This window comes from Leuciscus leuciscus, assembly GCF_965113295.1.
Source record: "Leuciscus leuciscus genome assembly, chromosome: 2".
NCBI lineage: Eukaryota > Metazoa > Chordata > Actinopteri > Cypriniformes > Leuciscidae > Leuciscus > Leuciscus leuciscus.
In genome coordinates this window covers 21,289,807-21,309,878 of record NC_138726.1, presented here as the reverse complement: position 1 = coordinate 21,309,878, position 20,072 = coordinate 21,289,807, and the positions used below count along the sequence as shown (strand labels likewise).

Here is a 20,072-nt window from a genome sequence, read left to right as displayed (position 1 = left end):
TTGTTTTCAGTTTGAATCCGATCATTTAAAAGTACACACTTAAATGTGTATAAAGGTATATGGCTCATAAATGTGTGAGAAGTATTCGCTGAGTTATGTTTCAGTTTATAGACGTGCTCAAGAAAAAAAAGTTCACCGCGACGGAGAGGCAGAACACACACCCTGTTTATTTTCTTTATTTTACAAAAGCACAATGTTTTGATTTGATTGTAAGTGGACACATACAAAAGTAGAAATATCACAGATTATTTTTTTATATTTCTTTTTTCTGTATAACCATAAATTACGGAGTAATTTAAGTTTATGTTGCTGCTATGTGAAAAAAATCCAGCAAAACGCGTCGGCGCGTTTCTCGACCTCAGAGGGTTAAGTTAGCTGCTGACTTAGTGGCTAGTGCTTTTGCATGGACTTTGCTAACAAGCTAGCAGACAGCGACCTCGACTATTAAGCCTGTGTGGAACTGAGAGACCGACGACGAACAAAGACCCCGATGGAGCCAGATAGCGTTACAGATTGGTGGACTTTGCCGAGATCGTCAGCTGTGTGAGTTTTCTCGTTAGCCGTGACTCTTCTCTTGAACTATCTTCTCGTCATATGCTGCATGCTGCTGTCACCTTTGATCCTGCGCGTGTGAGGCTACATACATTCCCATTGAGTACAGGTACCATTCTTTTGTTTTTGCCTGCGTGGTGAAGCAGTCATTTTGTTTCAGGCTACAACGTACCCAAGCAACATTCAGGCCTGCATCATTTGAACATTTGAAGGGTATTTCAAATTAGGCTAGGTTATTGCCGGCTATTTTCTTTTCTTGGGCCTTTATGTTTTGAATGTGAATTTGAATGCATTTGTGATCTGAAAAGTGATTTTGACAAGACACATTTAATTACTGACCTGTTTGTTCTAAGTAAATCTTTTATACTTTTTTTTATAAAACAGTTGTGGTGAATGACTATTTTGATATTGTAAAGGAACACGCCGACTTTTTGGGACTTTAGCTTATTCACCATATCCCCCAGAGTTAGATAAGTCCATACATACATACAAGAATAAAGCTAGGCCAGTCACTCACTGTCAAACAGTTTCAGTGGCTGTTGGGTCTGATGGCAGCAGCGTCCAACGTAATTCCTTTTGGACTGTTGTACATGAGACCCCTGCAGTGGTAGCTCAGGACCAAAGGGTCTATCATCTATCATGATGCAAGCCTTTTGTCCTCCTCCCTTCCAGAACTCGGACCAGGAAAAGAATAATCTGCTATGCCCAGTCAGGGCCACAGAGCTGGCCTGTGGCCTAAATCTGAACAGTTGTTCATATTTTTTGGGCCCCCTAACAAAGGGTCCCCTGCATCTAAGCAGAGAATGAGCAAGTGGGTGGTTCAGGCTAACTCACTTGCTTATAGCCTTCACCTATGGCTGTCCATTCCCATTCTACTAGGAGTATGGCGGCCTTCAAGGCCAGTGACACCTGGAGGGGCGTGATTGGCCCCCCTGATCTGAACCCGAGTGGTGTTCAGTTATTGGACTTCTGTGCTAGTTACAGTTTGTCCATAACGAACACCATGTTCAGGCATAAGGGTGTCCATCAGTGCACGTGGCACCAGGACACCCTAGGCCGTAGGTCGATGATCTGACCTTTGGATCTGACCTACGGCCGTATGTCTTGGACACTCGGGTAAAGAGAGGGGCGGAGCTGTCAACTGATCACCACCTGGTGGTGAGTTGGATCCGATGGCGGGGGAGGAAGCTGGACAGACTCGGCAGACCCAAGCGTACTGTAAGGGTCTGCTGGGAACGTTTGGCCGAGTCTCCTGTCAGAGAGATCTTCAACTCCCACCTCCGGCGGAGCTTTGACCGGATCCCGAGGGAGGCTGGAGATATTGAGTCCGAGTGGACCATGTTCTCTGCCTGTCGAGGCGGCAATCCCCGACCCCGTGGATGGACACCGGAAGTAAAGGATGCCGTCAAGCTGAAGAAGGAGTCCTATCGGGCCTGGTTGGCTTGTGGGACTCCTGAGGCAGCTGACGGGTACCGGCAGGCCAAGCGAACTGCAGCCCGGGTGGTTGTGGAGGCAAAAACTCGGGCCTGGGAGGAGTTCGGTGAGGCCATGGAGAAGGACTATCGGCTGGCCTCGAAGAGATTCTGGCAAACCGTCCGGCGCCTCAGGAGAGGGAAGCAGTGCCCTACCAACGCTGTCTACAGTGGAGGTGGGCAGCTGTTGACCTCAACTGGGGATGTCGTTGGACGGTGGAAGGAATACTTCGAGGATCTCCTCAATCCCGCCGTCACGTCTTCCATTGAGGAAGCAGAGGCTGAGGGCTCAGAGGTGGACTCGTCCATCACCCAAGCTGAAGTCACCGAGGTAGTCAAGAAACTCCTCGGTGGCAAGGCACCGGGGGTGGATGAGATCCGCCCTGAGTACCTCAAGTCTCTGGATGTTGTGGGGCTGTCTTGGCTGACACGCCTCTGCAGCATCGCGTGGCGGTCGGGGACAGTGCCTCTGGGATGGCAGACCGGGGTGGTGGTCCCTCTTTTTAAGAAGGGGGACCGGAGGGTGTGTTCCAACTACAGGGGGATCACACTTCTCAGCCTCCCTGGGAAAGTCTATGCCAGGGTAAGGCAAGGCAAGGCAAGGCAAGTTTATTTATATAGCACATTTCATACACAATGGCAATTCAAAGTGCTTTACATAGAAGAAAATTAAATAATAAAAAAAAAAAGAATAATTAAAAAGTTTAGAAAAATTTAATTAAATACAGTACTTATAAAAAAAAGATCTTTCCTTCAAAAGGATTCCCTTAAGACTTAAATCTTTCAACCTTCTTTTAACCTTCAATCTTCTTACGACTTCCATCTATCAACTTTCCTTGAACTTTCTTTTCTCCCTCATTTACTCGCACATTCTTTTCACTTTCTTTAGCACTGCGTTCACATTCTTTCTCAGACGAAAACTTTAATATCGTCATTTAACTACTTTCAAACCCACATTAATACACGTCACTTTCACATTATCACTTTCTTTTACACCTTCTGAGTGGGCATTTACAGTTTCGGGCTAAATGCCCTGCTGACCATAATTAAAACCCTCTCTGTCACCTTGCCTATAGTTTGATCATTGAGCTTACTTTTGAAAGCAAAACAAACAGTCGGACGAACAGCGGCACAGTGCTCATTCAGTAAATGCATAGCTAAACAGAAGTGTTTTGAGTCTGGATTTGAATGTGACTACTGTAGGAGCACATTTGATCTCTTCTGGAAGCTGGTTCCAGCTGCGGCTGGCATAATAGCTAAAAGCGGACTCGCCATGCTTAGAGTGAACCCTTGGTATTTCTAGCTGATATGATCCTAATGATCTGAGTGATCTGTTGGGTTTATATTCAGTGAGCATATCTACAATGTATTGAGGTCCTAGGCCATTGAATGATTTATATACCAGTAATAATACTTTAAAATCAATCCTAAATCTAACTGGGAGCCAGTGTAAAGACCTGAGGACTGGTGTGATATGTTCATATTTCCTGGTTCTGCTCAGAATCCTAGCGGCAGCGTTCTGTATGAGCTGCAACTGTCTTATGGTCTTTTTGGGAAGGCCAGTGAGGAGTCCATTACAATAATCCACCCTGCTGGTGATGAAAGCATGCACAAGTTTCTCTAAGTCTTGTCTGGAAACAAAGCATCTAATTCTTGCAATATTTTTGAGATGATAGTATGCTGATTTAGTTATTACTTTGACATGACTACTGAAACTAAGGTCTGACTCTAGTGTCACACCAAGATTCCTGACTTGAATTTTAGTTGTTTGACCCCTAGAGTGAAGGTATGCGTTCACCTTGAGAACTTCATCTTTGTTTCCAAACGTAATGACTTCAGTTTTGTCTTTGTTTAACTGAAGAAAGTTTTGGCACATCCAACTGTTGACTTCATCAATGCATTGGCACAGGGAGTCAATGGGGCTGTAATCGTTAGGCGATAGGGCTAAGTAGAGCTGCGTGTCGTCTGCATAGCTGTGGTAAGCAATTTGGTTCTTTCTCATTATTTGTCTCATTGGGAGCATATACAGGTTGAACAGGAGTGGCGCAATAATTGAGCCTTGAGGGACTCCGCATGTCATGGATGTCCACTCAGACTTATGGTCTCCTATACTCACATAATAACCTCTCCCATCTAAGTATGACCTGAACCATTTTAGGACTATCCCAGAAAGCCCCACCCAGTTTTCCAGCCTGTCAAGAAGTATGTTGTGATCGACAGTGTCAAATGCAGCACTGAGGTCGAGTAGTACCAGCACTGATAATTTGCCTGAATCAGTATTTAAGCGAATATCGTTTATTATCTTTATGAGCGCTGTCTCTGTGCTGTGGTGCGGTCGGAAACCAGATTGAAAATTGTCAAAGTATCCATTCGAGCATAAGAATTTGTTCAGCTGGTTGAAGACAACTTTTTCAATGATCTTGCCTATGAAAGGAAGATTCAAGATCGGTCTATAGTTGCTTAATATGGTCTTATCCAGATTGCTCTTTTTCAGGAGGGGCTTGACTGCAGTTTTCAGGGAGTTTGGAAAACTCCCAGAGTGAAGTGAGGCATTTACCACTTCTAGAAGATCTGCTTCTAAACTGTTTAACACACTTTTTAAAAAAGATGTGGGAAGTGTGTCAAGGGCGCATGTTGATGTTTTAAGGTGCTGTACGGTTTCTTCCAAAATTTTGCCATCAATTTCTTTGAAATCAGACAAAGTTACTACTTTCTCAGGTGGTCTGATCTGTCTGACCCCAGCGCAACTCAAGGATGTACTGATCACCTTTCTGATATTATTGATTTTCTCAGATTTTTTCACTTGCTGTTTGAGAGCATTTCACTGGGAATCTGGCTTGGGGGGGTTGTCAGTCTCTCTACAGTAGCAAAAAGAGTGCGTGTGTTGTTTAAATTGCAGTTTATAATATTTGAGAAGAAAGTCTGTCTAGCTTTGCCTAGTTCCATATTGAAAGCATGAAGGCTGTCTTTGTAGATGTTATAATGGACTACAAGTTTTGTCTTCCGCCACATGCGCTCTGCTTTTCTGCATTGTCTTTTCATATTTTGCACTGCTGTTGAGTTTCTCCAAGGTGCTTTTTATCTGCCACTCTTCTTCCTGACTTTCACAGGAGCAATATCATCAATTGCACTTTTAACTTTTGAGTTAAAAGAATCAAGGAGAAAATCAACAGAGTCAGCAGATATGCTTGGTGTTAAGGATATAGCCTTCATAAATAGTACACTAGTGTTTTCATTTAAGCATCTCTTCTTGACAGACACAGATCTAGCTTCAATGGCAGGAGAGATCAATATATCAAAGAAAATACAGAAATGATCAGACAGTGCTACATCCTTAAAAAACAATCGATGAAATGTTTAGACCCTTACTGATAAGTAAATCTAGAGTGTGTCCGCGATTGTGTGTGGGTCCATGTACATGCTGAGTCAGATCAAAAGTTTTTAAAACAGTTTTGATTTCTTTCGCCATATTGGTTTCTGCATTATTTATGTGAATGTTAAAATCTCCAGCAATGGCAAAACAGTCAAACTCTGAGGTAATTGTTGATAACAGTTCTGTAAAGTCCTCAGCAAAGGCTGGAGAGTATTTTGGAGGCCTGTAAATAATGATGAGTAAAATGCGTGGAACACCTTTTAACACAATACCCAGATATTCAAAAGACGTGTAATTCCCAAATGATATTTGCTTACATTGATAGATATCTTTAAAAAGAGCAGCTAGACCCCCACCTCTCTTCACAGCTCTGCAGACACTCATGAAAGTAAAGTTAGGAGGGGATGTTTCATTTAGGACTGTTGCACTGCAGCTGTCTTCTAGCCAGGTTTCAATACAGAAGCATAAAATCCAGGTTGTTTGTGGTTATTAAGTCATTGACTAAAAGTGATTTATTTTTAAGTGAGTGGATGTTTAAAACTGCTAACTTAACCAATGGCGATTCTAGGGGGTGGCCTGGGGTGGCCGGGGCCACCCCTGAAAGCTCATTGGCCACCCCTGTGGCCACCCCAGATCTGATAGGTAGGTCAAGTTCGTCAACACAAGAAACGAGAAATGTTGTCAATCAGTGATGACAGCTGATCAACTGATTTAGGGCCAGTTTCACATTTTTAACTAACACAGTAACGGTCGTACTGAGACTGTGAGAGCTGATTTCTGCTCAGCGGACGTTTGGCCATGCAGGTCAGATGACCCATGAGATAAGAGCACGCGCGCTGCACGGTGCACCTGCTGCTGCTGGTCCGTGAAACAAGAGGACGGTCACACAGTTGCAACAATACAACAACGATAAAAACGCTGGAATCAGTCGATTGAGAGGTATGGTCGGGACCCAACGCAACAGAGTGCGGCACGGGAATATAGATCTGATGGCCGAGTGCGGGCGCGGGCGCGGGCGGTAATGCACTCGTGTGTCGATTCGCGGGAGTCGGGACTCCCGCAAAATAGAATTATCTATAAATTGAACAAATAAAAACGAATAAATTGTCATTCATCTGTTGCACAAAAGCAACAAGAACAACTAAAACAAAATAGAAACGATTTACAGGCCAGAGTCTCTATTTATAACATGTTTGCAGCGTTGAACAATGTAGCCAATCACAGACATATGTGTTGATTTCTTGAACGCAATGGCCAATCAGATGCATTTAAGATAGAATCCCCTCACCACTCAAAATGGACTTTTTGTTCAGTGCTGAATTCTGCATACTGGCAAATCATCTATTATATCAAACAAAGTGTAGATAATATGAAAGATTAATTATGCAGCCAGTTTCATTGATAATAACAGAGATTTGTGAGATGGCGATGAACTGAGATGTCAGCTTTTTAGGAATTATTAAGTGAGAAATCCGCCCTGCGCAGGTCTCTAATGTAGACTTTAAAAACAAACCACTAACATTATATTTACATTAACAGTAGCCTAGGCTGCAATCTAGTGTATGTAAACCTTTTTGCAGATAAACACAAATGCATTTTCGGACAAGTTAATGGCCAAGTTAATTGAGTAAATCATATCCCCCACTATGGCAATTAATAACAGACTATAGTAAACACATTTCCTAAATAGGCCTGTGACTGTATCTTACATTTTATGAAATAGTACCATTATTTAAAAATAAAGTTTGCACTTTGTTACTATTATTAAAATCCTCTATTGTTCATAAGAGTTTAAAGGTTTACTTAACATTATTTTATAGTATATATGGCCACCCCACTCTAGTTTTGTGTCCCATCTTGGCCACCCCAGTAAAAATGTCCTGGATACGCCACTGAACTTAACCCTCTGAGGTCTGAGCTGTTTTCTGGCCCTGGAGGTGTTCTGACATGCTCTGACATTTGTGCTTATTTCTGTTACTTGTGACATTGTCATGGCTAAAGCCTTATTACACTGTATTTAGCACAAACTCTGCTACAATAATATATCAGCAGCATGTATGTAAAAGTTTGTAGTTTTGAGATAATTACATTTATGCGTGGTTTGTGAAAATACCAAAAGAAATTGTCACTGAAATAAGGCCATGAAACCCATACTGATTATTTCTTCACAAGACTTTTGAAAATTGTATCACGTAGCCTAGAATATTTGCTCCAAAACTATGTGAAAATCACCCTGACTGCTCATTCAGATAAGACAATATATTGATTTAAAATTTCTAAGACGTGTTTTGTGTGAGAAAGCCATATGCGAAGAGGCGTGATCATCTCATGAATATGTAAGCCTTCAACACCTGAGAAAGACAAAGACACTCCCCTAACTGCCCTATTAGGAGCTATCAGGCCCTGTCATTCAGAGCAACCTTGCACAAAGAATGAGGAGATTTAAAAAAGAATGGCTTTTAGATTGTTTGGATTTATTTACAACACAACATAATCCAAAAATACACAACAAATGACAAAAGAGCACATTGAAAACAATGATTCAAAGACAGAGACCTTTGTGCCATTCCTAAAACCATTGTACATACCTTTCATTTCCAAGGTGTTTGATTTTCACTTTACCATGTTCATGTACAGAGACTCATGTGAATGTTGAAGTCAGCAGGACTCAGTTGCATCTGGTCCCTGAAAGAAAAGAAAAAAAGTGAACATACTGGTATCAAGAGAAACTAGGCCTGCACGATTTTGGGAATACATTTTAGATTTTTCTGGTTAAAATTGGTTTTTAAAATTCATAGAATACACACACACACACACACACACACACACACAAATGTTTCGAACAATATATAATATAATGAACACCATGGTTGTTATGCCTTGTAGGCATAAGCTATGTGCAGTACTGCATAAAATAATTATAACAATAACCTATAGCAGCCTATAAATCTTCCAAAAGATTTCAGTAACAATGCTAGAGAAAAATATATTGATTATCTTATGTTACTTCAAATGTTTCCATTCGTTATGATGATATGAAATAAGATAATAGTAAAAACATAAAGCCTAATGTTTGGTGCATTTTTCCTTTCAAACGCGATCGCGCTCCAAAATATGATACATTCAAACCCACAGCGCGCTCCAAAATATGATACATTCAAACCCACAGCGCGCTCCAAAATATGATACATTCAAACGCGATCGCGCTCCAAAATATGATACATTCAAACGCGATCGCGCTCCAAAATATTAAACATTATGGTTATACATATCTATGTTTGAGCAGATATCCACAAACAGTATTTAACAGTAAACACGGGTCTAAATAGTATAATATTCACCATATATCTAGCAACAGTTCAACTGCAATGTGAAGTTTATGCAACAATACCATAAACTAATAAGTAAGAATTTCTTACCTTACATCTTTCTTGTCTTCAAATCGCGTTCTTCTTCTTCTGGGGGTAAATCCAATGTAAGCTCAGACGTGTCTTCCAAACTCGACGAAAAGCAGAGACTTGTGAAGTGTTTTGGTGTTTTGTGTTTGAGGTAACGAGGGCGTTCGCGTTCCATGTGGACGATTTGCATGTGAATCACTTTTGCGCGAGTGGGCGTGGTCGAATTAAAAGTAATTAGCAAGCGTTTGAGATACTGGACATCCTGTTGGTTTTATACAAATTACTTAAACAGAGAATACTTGTTTTCAGTTTGAATCCGATCATTTAAAAGTACACACTTAAATGTGTATAAAGGTATATGGCTCATAAATGTGTGACAAGTATTCGCTGAGTTTTGTTTCAGTTTATAGACGTGCTCAAGAAAAAAAAAGTTCACCGCGACGGAGAGGCAGAATGCACACCCTGTTTATTTTCTTTATTTTACAAAAGCACAATGTTTTGATTTGATTGTAAGTGGACACATACAAAAGTAGAAATATCACAGATTCTTTTTTTATATTTCTTTTTTCTGTATAACCATAAATGACGGAGTAATTTAAGTTTATTGTACTACAATGTGAACAAAATCCAGCAAAACGCGGGGGCGTGTTTGCCGACCTCAGAGGGTTAACAGTCTTACTTTTTTTCCCTACACCAATCTTAGTTAGACGTGCAATAGGCACCAGATAAGTTGAGTTTGCTGTACGGCTATTGAAGGCCTTAGACTTTCTATTTTGTAATAGAACAGCAATAGAGAAAGATACAGGCACACTGGGTTCCCGCTTGTTCTGTAAACATTTGAGAAAGTTACTGTTATCATAGCGGGGACCCGACACATATCACTGAGAGCTGGTATCAGTTGTTTTTGGTTCACCTCGAGCAGATGGAGGAGGGTGTGGGCCCTGGCGTTGTGGCAGAGGCCGAAGAGCTCTCACAGAGGCAGGGGGAGGGTGAGCTGGGCCCGCAGGCTTTGGTGGAAACGGCAGGCACCGTTTTTTTGGTTGATATCTGGGGGCTTGCAGCAAAAGAGTGGGATAGTTTGCTTCCAGCATACACCAGTTCTTCCATTTTCTGTGAGAAGCACAGAAGTGGAGTTGGTGGAGAGAGGGAAAAAGTATCTGGTGAAAGGGGCTGTTGCTCAGGTGTTATCGGAGGCTGTGATATGCTGTCCTGGCTTCCCTGGCTGTTTTCCAGGAAGTCGTCCTTGGGTGCTGAATCTTGGAGCAGTTCTGATATGTCTGTCTGTGGTGAGCTCTGTGGGCAGGGCTCAGCTGAGATTGTGTCCGTGAGCAGAGGTTGTTGTGGCTCAGTGGTGTTATCATTGTCCTTGTGTGATATGTCAACATCATGTCCATTTTGCTGAAGTGAAGTCCTGTGGTCATTCATACTGTGTCCAGGTGTGTGTGTGCCGTTCAGATTGAGTAGACTGACACACACTGCAGAAGGATGATTGAGGGAGAAGTAGATATTGTCCTTTAGCAGTCTTGAGCCAAGTTTGTTTGGATGGCGGCCATCCTGATGAAACAGTTGTCTCTGACTCCAGAAGAGATTGAAGTTGTCAATAAAGTTCACTCCTTTTATATTGCAGGTTTTTTGCAGCCATGTATTAAGCCCAAGCAACCGTGAAAACCTGTTTGTCCCTCTTGCTGGGAGTGGTCCACTGATGAATGTCTGAACTTTCAGTCTTTTAAGTGTTTCAAAAAGTTCATTGAAATCCTTCTTAAGGAGTTCTGACTGCTCTTTATGAATATCATTCTTCCCCACATGAATGATGAGTCGATTTGCAGTCTTATGTTTCATCAGAATGTTCTGAAGTTCCCTGTTTATATCAGAAGTTGTTGCTTGTGGAAGGCAGCATGTAGTTGAATCCCTGCTGCTAATGTTTCTGATTATGGAGTCCCCCACTATCAGAGTCCTGGGCTCGGCTGTGCTCTGAGCTGAGTGCCGCTGTCTGCTCGACCTTGAGCGCCAGTTAGCATCAGTGTTAGCTACTGGCTGATACAGTCTGTGTTCGATCACATTCATCACGTTTGGGGATTCCTCATTTACATTCATTAGTACTTCAAATCTGTTCTCAAGATGTATAGGTGTTGGTAGGAGACCAGTGTTTGCCATCCTTGTCAGAGCTGTATCTAGGGTAGAGGATGCTACAGCGGCAATATGTGATGCTCGTGACAATCTGATGTCTCGAGTGCCTTTGGGTCTCGCTCCCTGTTTGTGCCATCGATTTGTAAGTCGATCGGCTTGTTTCTCTACCTGTCGAGGAGCACTAGTTTCATGGGACTCAACGGCTATATGCTGAGGGTGTCCATAACGAAGCTCTAATGTGTGTTCCGTCTGGTTTGGTGGTCCCGTAAGTAACTTTGTTTCAAGAACTGCAATCCTTTGTAAAAGTCTGTGGCAGTTAGTGCAATTAGTACTGGAGAGGAGAATACGGCCGATAGTAGAACCTCGGATTCAGGAGGAACAGTGCGGTTTTCGTCCAGGCCGTGGAACACTGGACCAGCTCTATACCCTCTACAGGGTGCTGGAGGGTTCATGGAAGTTTGCCCAACCAATCCACATGTGCTTTGTGGATTTGGAGAAGGCATTCGACTGTGTCCCTCGCGGCGGCCTGTGGAGGGTGCTCCGGGAGTATGGGGTCCGGGGTCCTTTGCTAATGGCTGTCCAGTCCCTGTACGACTGAAGCAGGAGCTTGGTTCGCATTGCCGGCAGTAAGTCAGACTTCTTCCCGGTGCATGTTGGACTCCTGTCATGATAGAATAAACAGGAAGCAATCGCAGATACTCAAAGTGATATTTATTCTCCAAAGTACACACAACAGAAAGAACAGGAAGGCGGCGATTCAGACTCAGGCAGGGACTTGATGGTCTGTGGTGCGCTGGTGCGGTGATAGTGGTGAATCCCAATCCCGGTGCTGGAGTGCGGTGAACCCAAGGATGACGAACACAATGGCAGGAAGACAAGGCAAGGCGAACACAGACACTGCAACTCCACGGGGAAACAGACACGGCAAGTCACAGGACATCAACAAACAATCCGACACTGGAACAGAGAATGGTGTGAGTATATATAGGAACGGAAATGAATCGCAGCTGTGAACAGTGATTGATGATGATGATGATCAGCTGGAGCGCTGACGGACACGTGAGCGGGACAACGCCCACTCACACATAAACAACAATGACACGAGACAAGAAGAAAACAATGCATTCAACAACCGTGACAGTACCCCCTCCTCTAGGAACGCCTCACGGCGTTCCCAGACTCCCTTACCTGTCGATTGTAATCATCGATAAGAGAGTGATCCAGGATGTCACGAGCCGGAACCCAACTTCTCTCCTCCGGACCGTAACCCTCCCAGTCCACCAGGTACTGGAATCCGCGTCCCCTCCGCCTAGAGTCCAGGATGCGACGTACCGAATAGGTTGGTTCCCCGTCTACGAGACGCGGCGGTGGGGGAACCGGGGCCGGCGGATTAATACGGGGAAAAAAAACGGGTTTGATTTTGGACACATGGAATACCGGATGAATTCTCCTGTACACTGGAGGGAGTTTGAGGCGGACTGCCACCGGACTAACAATTTTGGTGACAGAAAACGGGCCAATGAATTTAGGAGCCAATTTATTGGATACGGAGCGGAGCGGAATGTTCTTAGTAGAAAACCACACTTTGGAACCGACGACGTATACGGGAGGCCTAGACCGGTGGCGATCGGCTTTGGCCTTGGTGCGCGCCCGCACACGGAGGAGAGTCTCACGGGCTCTTGTCCATGTGTGGTGACACCTCTGGACGAAGGCGTGAGCAGAGGGGACCGCGACTTCGGATTCCAGACTGGGAAAAACTGGTGGCTGGTATCCTATACTACACTCAAAAGGAGATAGGCCCGTAGCAGACACTGGCAACGAATTGTGGGCGTACTCCACCATAGGCAGTTGTTGACTCCAGGAGGAAGGATTCCTGGCAGCCGTACATCGCAAAGTTCTCTCCAGGTCTTGGTTGGCTCTCTCAGTTTGGCCATTGCTCTGGGGGTGAAACCCAGAAGACAGACTGACCGTCGCCCCCAGCAACCTACAAAACTCTCGCCAAAATTTGGACACAAATTGGGGACCCCTGTCGGAAACCAAGTCTGTCGGGAGGCCATGTAACCGAAAGACGTGATTAACGACTACAACCGCTGTCTCCTTGGCTGAAGGTAATTTGGGCAAGGGAACAAAGTGGGCTGCCTTCGAGAATCGGTCCACCACGGTTAAAACTACCGTGTTACCCTGGGAGGGTGGGAGGGCGGTAACAAAATCTTATGGGACCAGGGTCTCGAAGGCACCGACAGCGGTTGGAGTAACCCATCTGGGGGTCGATTGGACGACTTGCCAATAGCACAAACTGAGCAAGCCAAAACAAAATCATGAACATCGCGAGCCATAAGCGGCCACCAGAATCGTTGTTTGACCAAATAAAGGGTGCGACTAACTCCTGGATGACAGGCTAGACTAGAACAATGACCCCACCAAATAACGTCTGGACGTAGTTCCTCCGGCACAAATAAGCGGTTCGATGGGCACCGGATCGGAGGCGTTACCCCTTCTAGAGCCTTCTTGACTCTCGCTTCGACCTCCCAAGTGAGCGTAGAGATAATTAGGGTCTCAGGAAAAATACGCTCGGGAGTAGGTGCGTGTTCGGATCTATCAAAAATATGCGATAAAGAATCGGGTTTGACGTTTTTGGAACCCGGACGATACGAGAGGGTAAAATCAAAACGGCCGAAAAAAAGTGCCCACTGAGCCTGCCTGGAGTTCAACCTCTTGGCGGATCTAATGTACTCCAGATTCTTATGATCCGTCCAGACGATAAAGGGTACCCCGGACCCCTCTAACCAATGACGCCATTCTTCCAAGGCTAGCTTGACCGCCAACAACTCCCTGTTGCCAATGTCGTAATTTTGTTCAGCAGGTGATAAACGATGAGATAAAAACGCGCATGGATGCATCTTGTTGTCTGAAGGTGAGCGTTGAGAAAGAACTGCGCCTACCCCCACCTCTGACGCGTCGACCTCCACCACAAACTGACGTGAGGAATCAGGGGCGATTAAGATGGGAGCCGAAACAAAGCGGCTCTTGAGGTTGGAAAAAGCAGTCTCGGCTGCTTCCGACCACCTGAACGCAGTTCTGGGGGAGGTCAAGGCAGTCAGAGGTGCGGCTAGTTGGCTAAAGTTGCGAATAAAACGCCGGTAGAAATTGGCGAACCCCAGAAACCTCTGTAGGGCCTTACGGGAATCTGGGTTTGGCCACTCTACCACAGCCTTAACTTTGTCAGGATCCATACGCATACCCTCAGCCGACACGATGTGTCCTAAGAAAGGGACCGACTGTGCATGAAAAGCGCATTTCTCCGCCTTGACAAAAAGCCCATTCTCTAGCAACCTTTGGAGTACCCGTCGGACGTGCTGCACGTGTTCCTGGAGAGACGAGGAAAAGATCAGAATGTCATCCAGGTAAACATAAATAAACTGATCGATCATGTCTCGCAGCACGTCATTGACGAGCGCTTGGAAGACTGCGGGACTGTTGGACAAACCGAAAGGCATGACCAAGTATTCAAAGTGCCCCCTAGGGGTGTTGAAGGCAGTCTTCCATTCATCCCCCTTCCTGATACGGACCAAATGATAAGCATTACGTAAGTCCAGTTTTGTGAAGATGGATGCTCCCTGCAACCTCTCGAAGGCTGAAGACATCAACGGCAAAGGATAAGTATTCTTTACCGTGATGTTGTTCAGCCCCCGGTAATCAATACAAGGTCGCAGCGATCCATCCTTCTTCCCCACAAAAAAGAACCCCGCCCCCGCTGGAGATGAGGAAGATTGGATGAACCCGGATGCTAGAGAATCAGAAATATATTTCTACATAGCCTCCCTCTCCGGAACCGAGAGTGAATAAATCTTGCCTTTAGGCGGAGACTTACCTGACAGTAAATCTATAGCACAGTCGTAGGGACGGTGCGGAGGAAGAGAAGCAGCCCTTGACTTACTGAACACTTCCCTCAGGTCACGGTACTCCACGGGCACGTTTGATAAATCCACTGCTTCCTCCTGCAACACAGGAACAGAGACAACAGAACAGGCAGACACAAGACAAGACTTATGACACTCAGCGCTCCAGGCTGATATGGATCTTTGTTTCCAGTCAATGCGGGGGTTGTGTTGGTTGAGCCAGGGGTGACCCAGGACAATGGGTGTGTGATGTGAGTCCGTGATGAAAAATGATATCGTCTCTGCATGATTCCCTGAGGTGATGAGCGTGATGTTCTCGGTGGCCTGGGAGATGGTAGGTAGTGACTGTCCATTGAGTGCATGTACGGTGATTCTCTGGGGAAGTGTTCTGAGTGGGACTTGAAACTGCAGTGCAAAGGTGCGATCCATGAAATTACCTTCAGCCCCGGAGTCCACCAGTGCGGTGCAGTGATGATCGTGACCAGACCATCTAAGTCTTCCCGGGAGGATGGTGGACGTAGATGAGGACTTTTCGGCGGAGATCCCACCCGATAGTAGCCTCATGCTTACTATCGGCCTTGGCCTTTTACCGGGCAGTTGTTAGCGAAATGGGCAGGCAAAGGCCAAGGGATCTCCGCCTCTCCCTCTCCTCCCGGGAAAGCCGAGCTCGACCCACCTGCATGGGCTCGGAATCGGAGGGACCGGCCGCGTCCATGCCGCTGGACCATTGATGTTCCACCCCCCCACGAGGCAGGCTGGGTGGAGCGCGTGGTCCGACCCGGGCTAATCGGGCGTCCACCCTCAGAGCCAGGTCGATGAGTCCGTTCAGTGAGGGGGGCAGGTCCAGGGCGTAGATCTCCCTCTGGACGCGGTCGACCAGCCCATGCAGGAACCTATCCCACTGCGCTTCCTCGTTCCAGCGACACTCGGCCGCCAGGGTCTTGAACTCGATGGCATAATCCGAAACAGATCGTTCTCGCTGACGTAGTTCAGACAAGACCCTGGCAGCCTCTCTCCCCGCAACCGCGCGGTCAAAAACTCTTCTCATCTCCAGAGAGAGCTCCTGGAACGAGGAACAGCATGGTTCTTGGTTCTCCCACACCGCCGTCCCCCATAGTGCCGCTCTCCCAGTCAGTAACGTGAGGACAAACGCCACTTTAGATTTCTCTCCCTCAAAGGTTCTGGGCTGGAGAGCAAAATGCATGCTGCATCGAGTCAAAAACGGCCGGCAAAAGTTAGGCTCACCAGAGTATGGCTCAGGAGTCGGGAGGCGTGGCTCGGACTGGGAGGCGGGCATCGGTGGTGTGGGAGGGACGGGCGGTGCGGCTGGCGCAGCGGGAGGTTGCAGCTGTTGAAAACGCTGGGTCAGCTCGGACACCTGCGTGACGAGAGCCTGAATCGCGCGCGCCGCTTCTCCTTGCTGGCGGTCCTGAGCGTCCATCCTTTGAATACTTGCACGAACAAAGTCGTCCATCGTTGCTGCGGCGCCACCTGCTGGAATGGTCGGATTGTTCTGTCATGATAGAATAAACAGGAAGCAATCGCAGATACTCAAAGTGATATTTATTCTCCAAAGTACACACAACAGAAAGAACAGGAAGGCGGCGATTCAGACTCAGGCAGGGACTTGATGGTCTGTGGTGCGCTGGTGCGGTGATAGTGGTGAATCCCAATCCCGGTGCTGGAGTGCGGTGAACCCAAGGATGACGAACACAACGGCAGGAAGACAAGGCAAGGCGAACACAGACACGGCAACTCCACGGGGAAACAGACACGGCAAGTCACAGGACATCAACAAACAATCCGACACTGGAACAGAGAATGGTGTGAGTATATATAGGAACGGAAATGAATCGCAGCTGTGAACAGTGATTGATGATGATCAGCTGGAGCGCTGACGGACACGTGAGCGGGACAACGCCCACTCACACATAAACAACAATGACACGAGACAAGAAGAAAACAATGCATTCAACAACCGTGACAACTCCGGCAGGGCTGCCCTTTGTCGCCGGTTCGGTTCATAATTTTTATGGACAGAATTTCTAGGCGCAGCCAGGGGCCGGAGGGTGTCGGGTTTGGGGACAACACGATTTCGTCTCTGCTCTTTGCGGATGATGTTGTCGTGTTGGCCCCTTCAGACCAGGAACTTCAGCATGCACTGGGACGGTTTGCAGCCGAGTGTGAAGCAGCTGGGATGAGAATCAGCACCTCCAAATCCGAGGCCATGGTCCTCAGTCGGAAAAGGGTGTCTTGCCCACTTCAGGTTGGTGGAGAGTTCCTGCCTCAAGTGGAAGAGTTTAAATATCTTGGGGTTGTGTTCACGAGTGAAGGAAGGATGGAACGGGAGATTGACAGACGGATCGGTGCAGCTTCTGCAGTAATGCGGTCGATGTACCGGTCTGTCGTGGTGAAGAAAGAGCTGAGCCGCAGGGCGAAGCTCTCGATTTACCGGTCAATCTACGTTCCTACTCTCACCTATGGTCATGAGCTTTGGGTCATGACCGAAAGGACAAGATCCCGGATACAAGTGGCCGAAATGAGCTTTCTCCACAGGGTGGTTGGGCGATCCCTTAGAGATAGGGTGAGAAGCTCTGTCACTCGGGAGGAGCTCAGAGTAGAGCCGCTGCTCCTCCACATCGAGAGGGGTCAGCTGTGGTGGCTCGGGCATCTGTTCCGGATGCCTCCTGGACACCTTCCCGGGAAGGTGTTCCGGGCGCGTCCCACTGGGAGGAGACCCCGGGGAAGACCTAGGACACGCTGGAGAGACTATGTCTCCCGGCTGGCCTGGGAACACCTCGGTGTCCCCCCGGAAGAGCTGGAGGAAGTGTCTAGGGAGAGGGAAGTCTGGGCATCTCTGCTTAGACTGCTACCCCCGCGACCCGGCCCCGGATAAGCGGAAGAAGATGGTATGGTATGGTATGGTATGGTATGGTATGGTATGGTATGGTATGGTATATTTTGGGCATAGTTTGTCCAAAATTGTAAATTCTGTTTATCTACATTTATTTTGAACAATGTTTATCGCTTGACAATGAGATCACATTGTTATAATTTGGCTGCATCAGTTAGGGTTAGTGTTAGGACACAAAGCATTAAAAAAACTATTTAACTCTTTACATATCTATCTATCCCTTATAGGAATATCTAGGGGTCATAGGGCTGGAGCCTATCCCAGTTTCTATATGCCAGAGGCAGGGAAAAGCACCCTAAACAGATGGCCAGTCCATCACAGGGCTCTCACACACAGGCAATTTTGACTCTCCAATTCACCTAACCTACATGTCTTTAGACCTACATGCCAATGACACAGGGAGAACATGCAAACTCCACAGAAAGGACCCCTGGCGGACCTTCTTGCTGTGAGGCAACAACACTAACCACTGGGCCATTTGTGTAAGGATTCCACTGGAGGCAAGTTTGACATGGAAATGAAACTAAATTAAAAAGCAAATGTGACAATTTGTATATAGGCTAATTATATGCGTATATTAACAATTTAGAGTCTACAAAATATAAACTATGTATTAATTATAAACTAATAGTTTACAAATTATTCATTTATGAGTACTTTATTACTGTATACTTATTATAAAGTGTTACCCATCTTTAAAAAAAAATTTTTTTCTTACTAACCACTGAAAACTTGCAGGTACTTTCCAGCACATTATTACATTTCTTTACCACCCCTGTTATCAGAGGAATTATTTTAAAATGTACATATTTACATAATTTTTCAAAAGCATTTGTTGCTTGTTACTCTCACTTTTAAATTGATCTAATAATAAGAACTGCTAAAGAGAATGTTTACCTCATTGCAAAGTGACCATTTTCACAGCAAGGTAAATTTCTCCCAGAGGAGGTGATCAAGATTTACATATTCAGTGATAAGTACTGAGTTTGACGCATGAGGAAGTGCACACATTTGCATATTGTTTGTCCTGTGCTGAAGCCTCCATCAGCAAAAAGCAGCACTTCTTACCGCATCAAACTGTAAAAGAACAGTGTACGGGCACATCGCTGCATTTCTGTCATTATAATCTGAATGATGTTTAAGGCTATACAGTATTATATGAGTAAAATGGTATGCAAAGCTACAGTTGAAACTAACCACTTTGTTCTTTATTAGATAGCTGTTCATTTGCGTAACTGTTTTTTAAGATGGAGCTTCAAGAAGCTGTACAGGCATTACATGTGGTGAAACTCTCGTCTCCATTACACATGAAACACTGGTTTAAAAAAGGGGCGAAGTCTCAAACCTGATGTAGCAAATACACTATAATTGCACTCACCGCTTCTCACTCAGTGGATAATACAGTACACAGTGTTCTCATATCTACATGTGGCAAACTTGTCACTCCTGCAGAAGGGATTTCAGAAGCATTATTAACAAAACCAGTTCAGGTTTATGAATAGTAACCTCCTGAGAGATGTGTTCCACTATTGGGTAGTACTGTCAAGTAAGGAACTGTGTGTAATACGCCCTGTAATTCATAGTCATGAAGATAGTTTAAATCCAATCTCAGTGTCTGAAATTTCATACCCTAACATCCAAAGTGGCTGAGCTAGACAGAAGTAAAAATGACAATGGTCTGTCTGTACTGTATGCCCAGTTCATAAATGTGTCAACTACATTATTCTCAAAATAACTGCAGATTGTGATGTAGTTAATGGATGATAGTAATTCCCTTTCAGAGGAGGGATAATCAAGGAGGAATAGGAGGGCTAATGAAGCCTCACATGTGCCAAGAACACCTCTGTCTCTGGCCCTCTCCTCGCACAATTCCATAATTAAAGTCTCCAAGACCACCAATTATAGCAGCAAAATGTAAACCTGATTAAACTCCCCCCATAGGTGCTGCTTAACCTGCAACAACAAGCTATTTGTCACAATGCAACTTCTTCATGGGGGTTAATACTTTCAGCTGGGTAGACCAGCAATTCAATGTGTAGTCTATAGTCTAATTCCCACTCTTACTAAATCAGACCTCCTTATGTCACACATCAGGAATTCTGAATGACATAAAATGCCACAAAGTCACAGTAGATTTACTAGTGAGAGTTTCAATGGCAGAGCATTACCTTTTAAGATTTACCTGTGAGATGATTAAGGTCCTTCGAGGGAAATATTTATTCATTTACTATTAATTATTCAGAGTGACTTATGCTACTTTATACTACAGGGAGAGTCCCCTTGGAGCAATCTAGGCTACCGAGCAACTTCCAAAAAAAACCCCAAACCTTCACCTCC

General features: G+C 45.3%; 2 protein-coding genes across 7 annotated transcripts in view; both read right to left on the bottom strand.

Moving 5' to 3' along the window:
* LOC309485333 (B-cell scaffold protein with ankyrin repeats-like) overlaps nt 1-20,072 on the bottom strand; it is a 111,334-nt gene that overhangs the window by 89,632 nt on the left and 1,630 nt on the right. The window lies entirely within an intron of this gene.
* LOC309485721 (uncharacterized protein) lies at nt 8,092-20,070 on the bottom strand. Of its 3 annotated transcripts, none has more exons than XM_082152693.1 (3): nt 16,801-20,070; nt 10,003-11,561; nt 8,092-9,739 (listed from the first exon to the last, which is right to left on the bottom strand). In XM_082152693.1, the coding sequence occupies exons 2-3, from the start codon at nt 10,947-10,949 to the stop codon at nt 9,499-9,501; spliced, it is 1,188 nt and encodes a 395-aa protein (XP_082008819.1). In that variant the 5' UTR covers nt 10,950-11,561; nt 16,801-20,070; the 3' UTR covers nt 8,092-9,498. The 3 variants fall into 3 exon arrangements, with proteins under 3 accessions (XP_082008819.1, XP_082008818.1, XP_082008817.1); XM_082152692.1 differs by having other exon boundaries at nt 8,092-11,561; nt 16,801-17,505; nt 17,695-20,070; XM_082152691.1 differs by having other exon boundaries at nt 8,092-11,561.

Coding starts and splice junctions, on each gene's coding strand:
- LOC309485721 (XM_082152691.1), bottom strand. CDS start 10,949: ATGGCAAACACTGGTCTCCTACCAACACCTATACATCTTGAGAACAGA.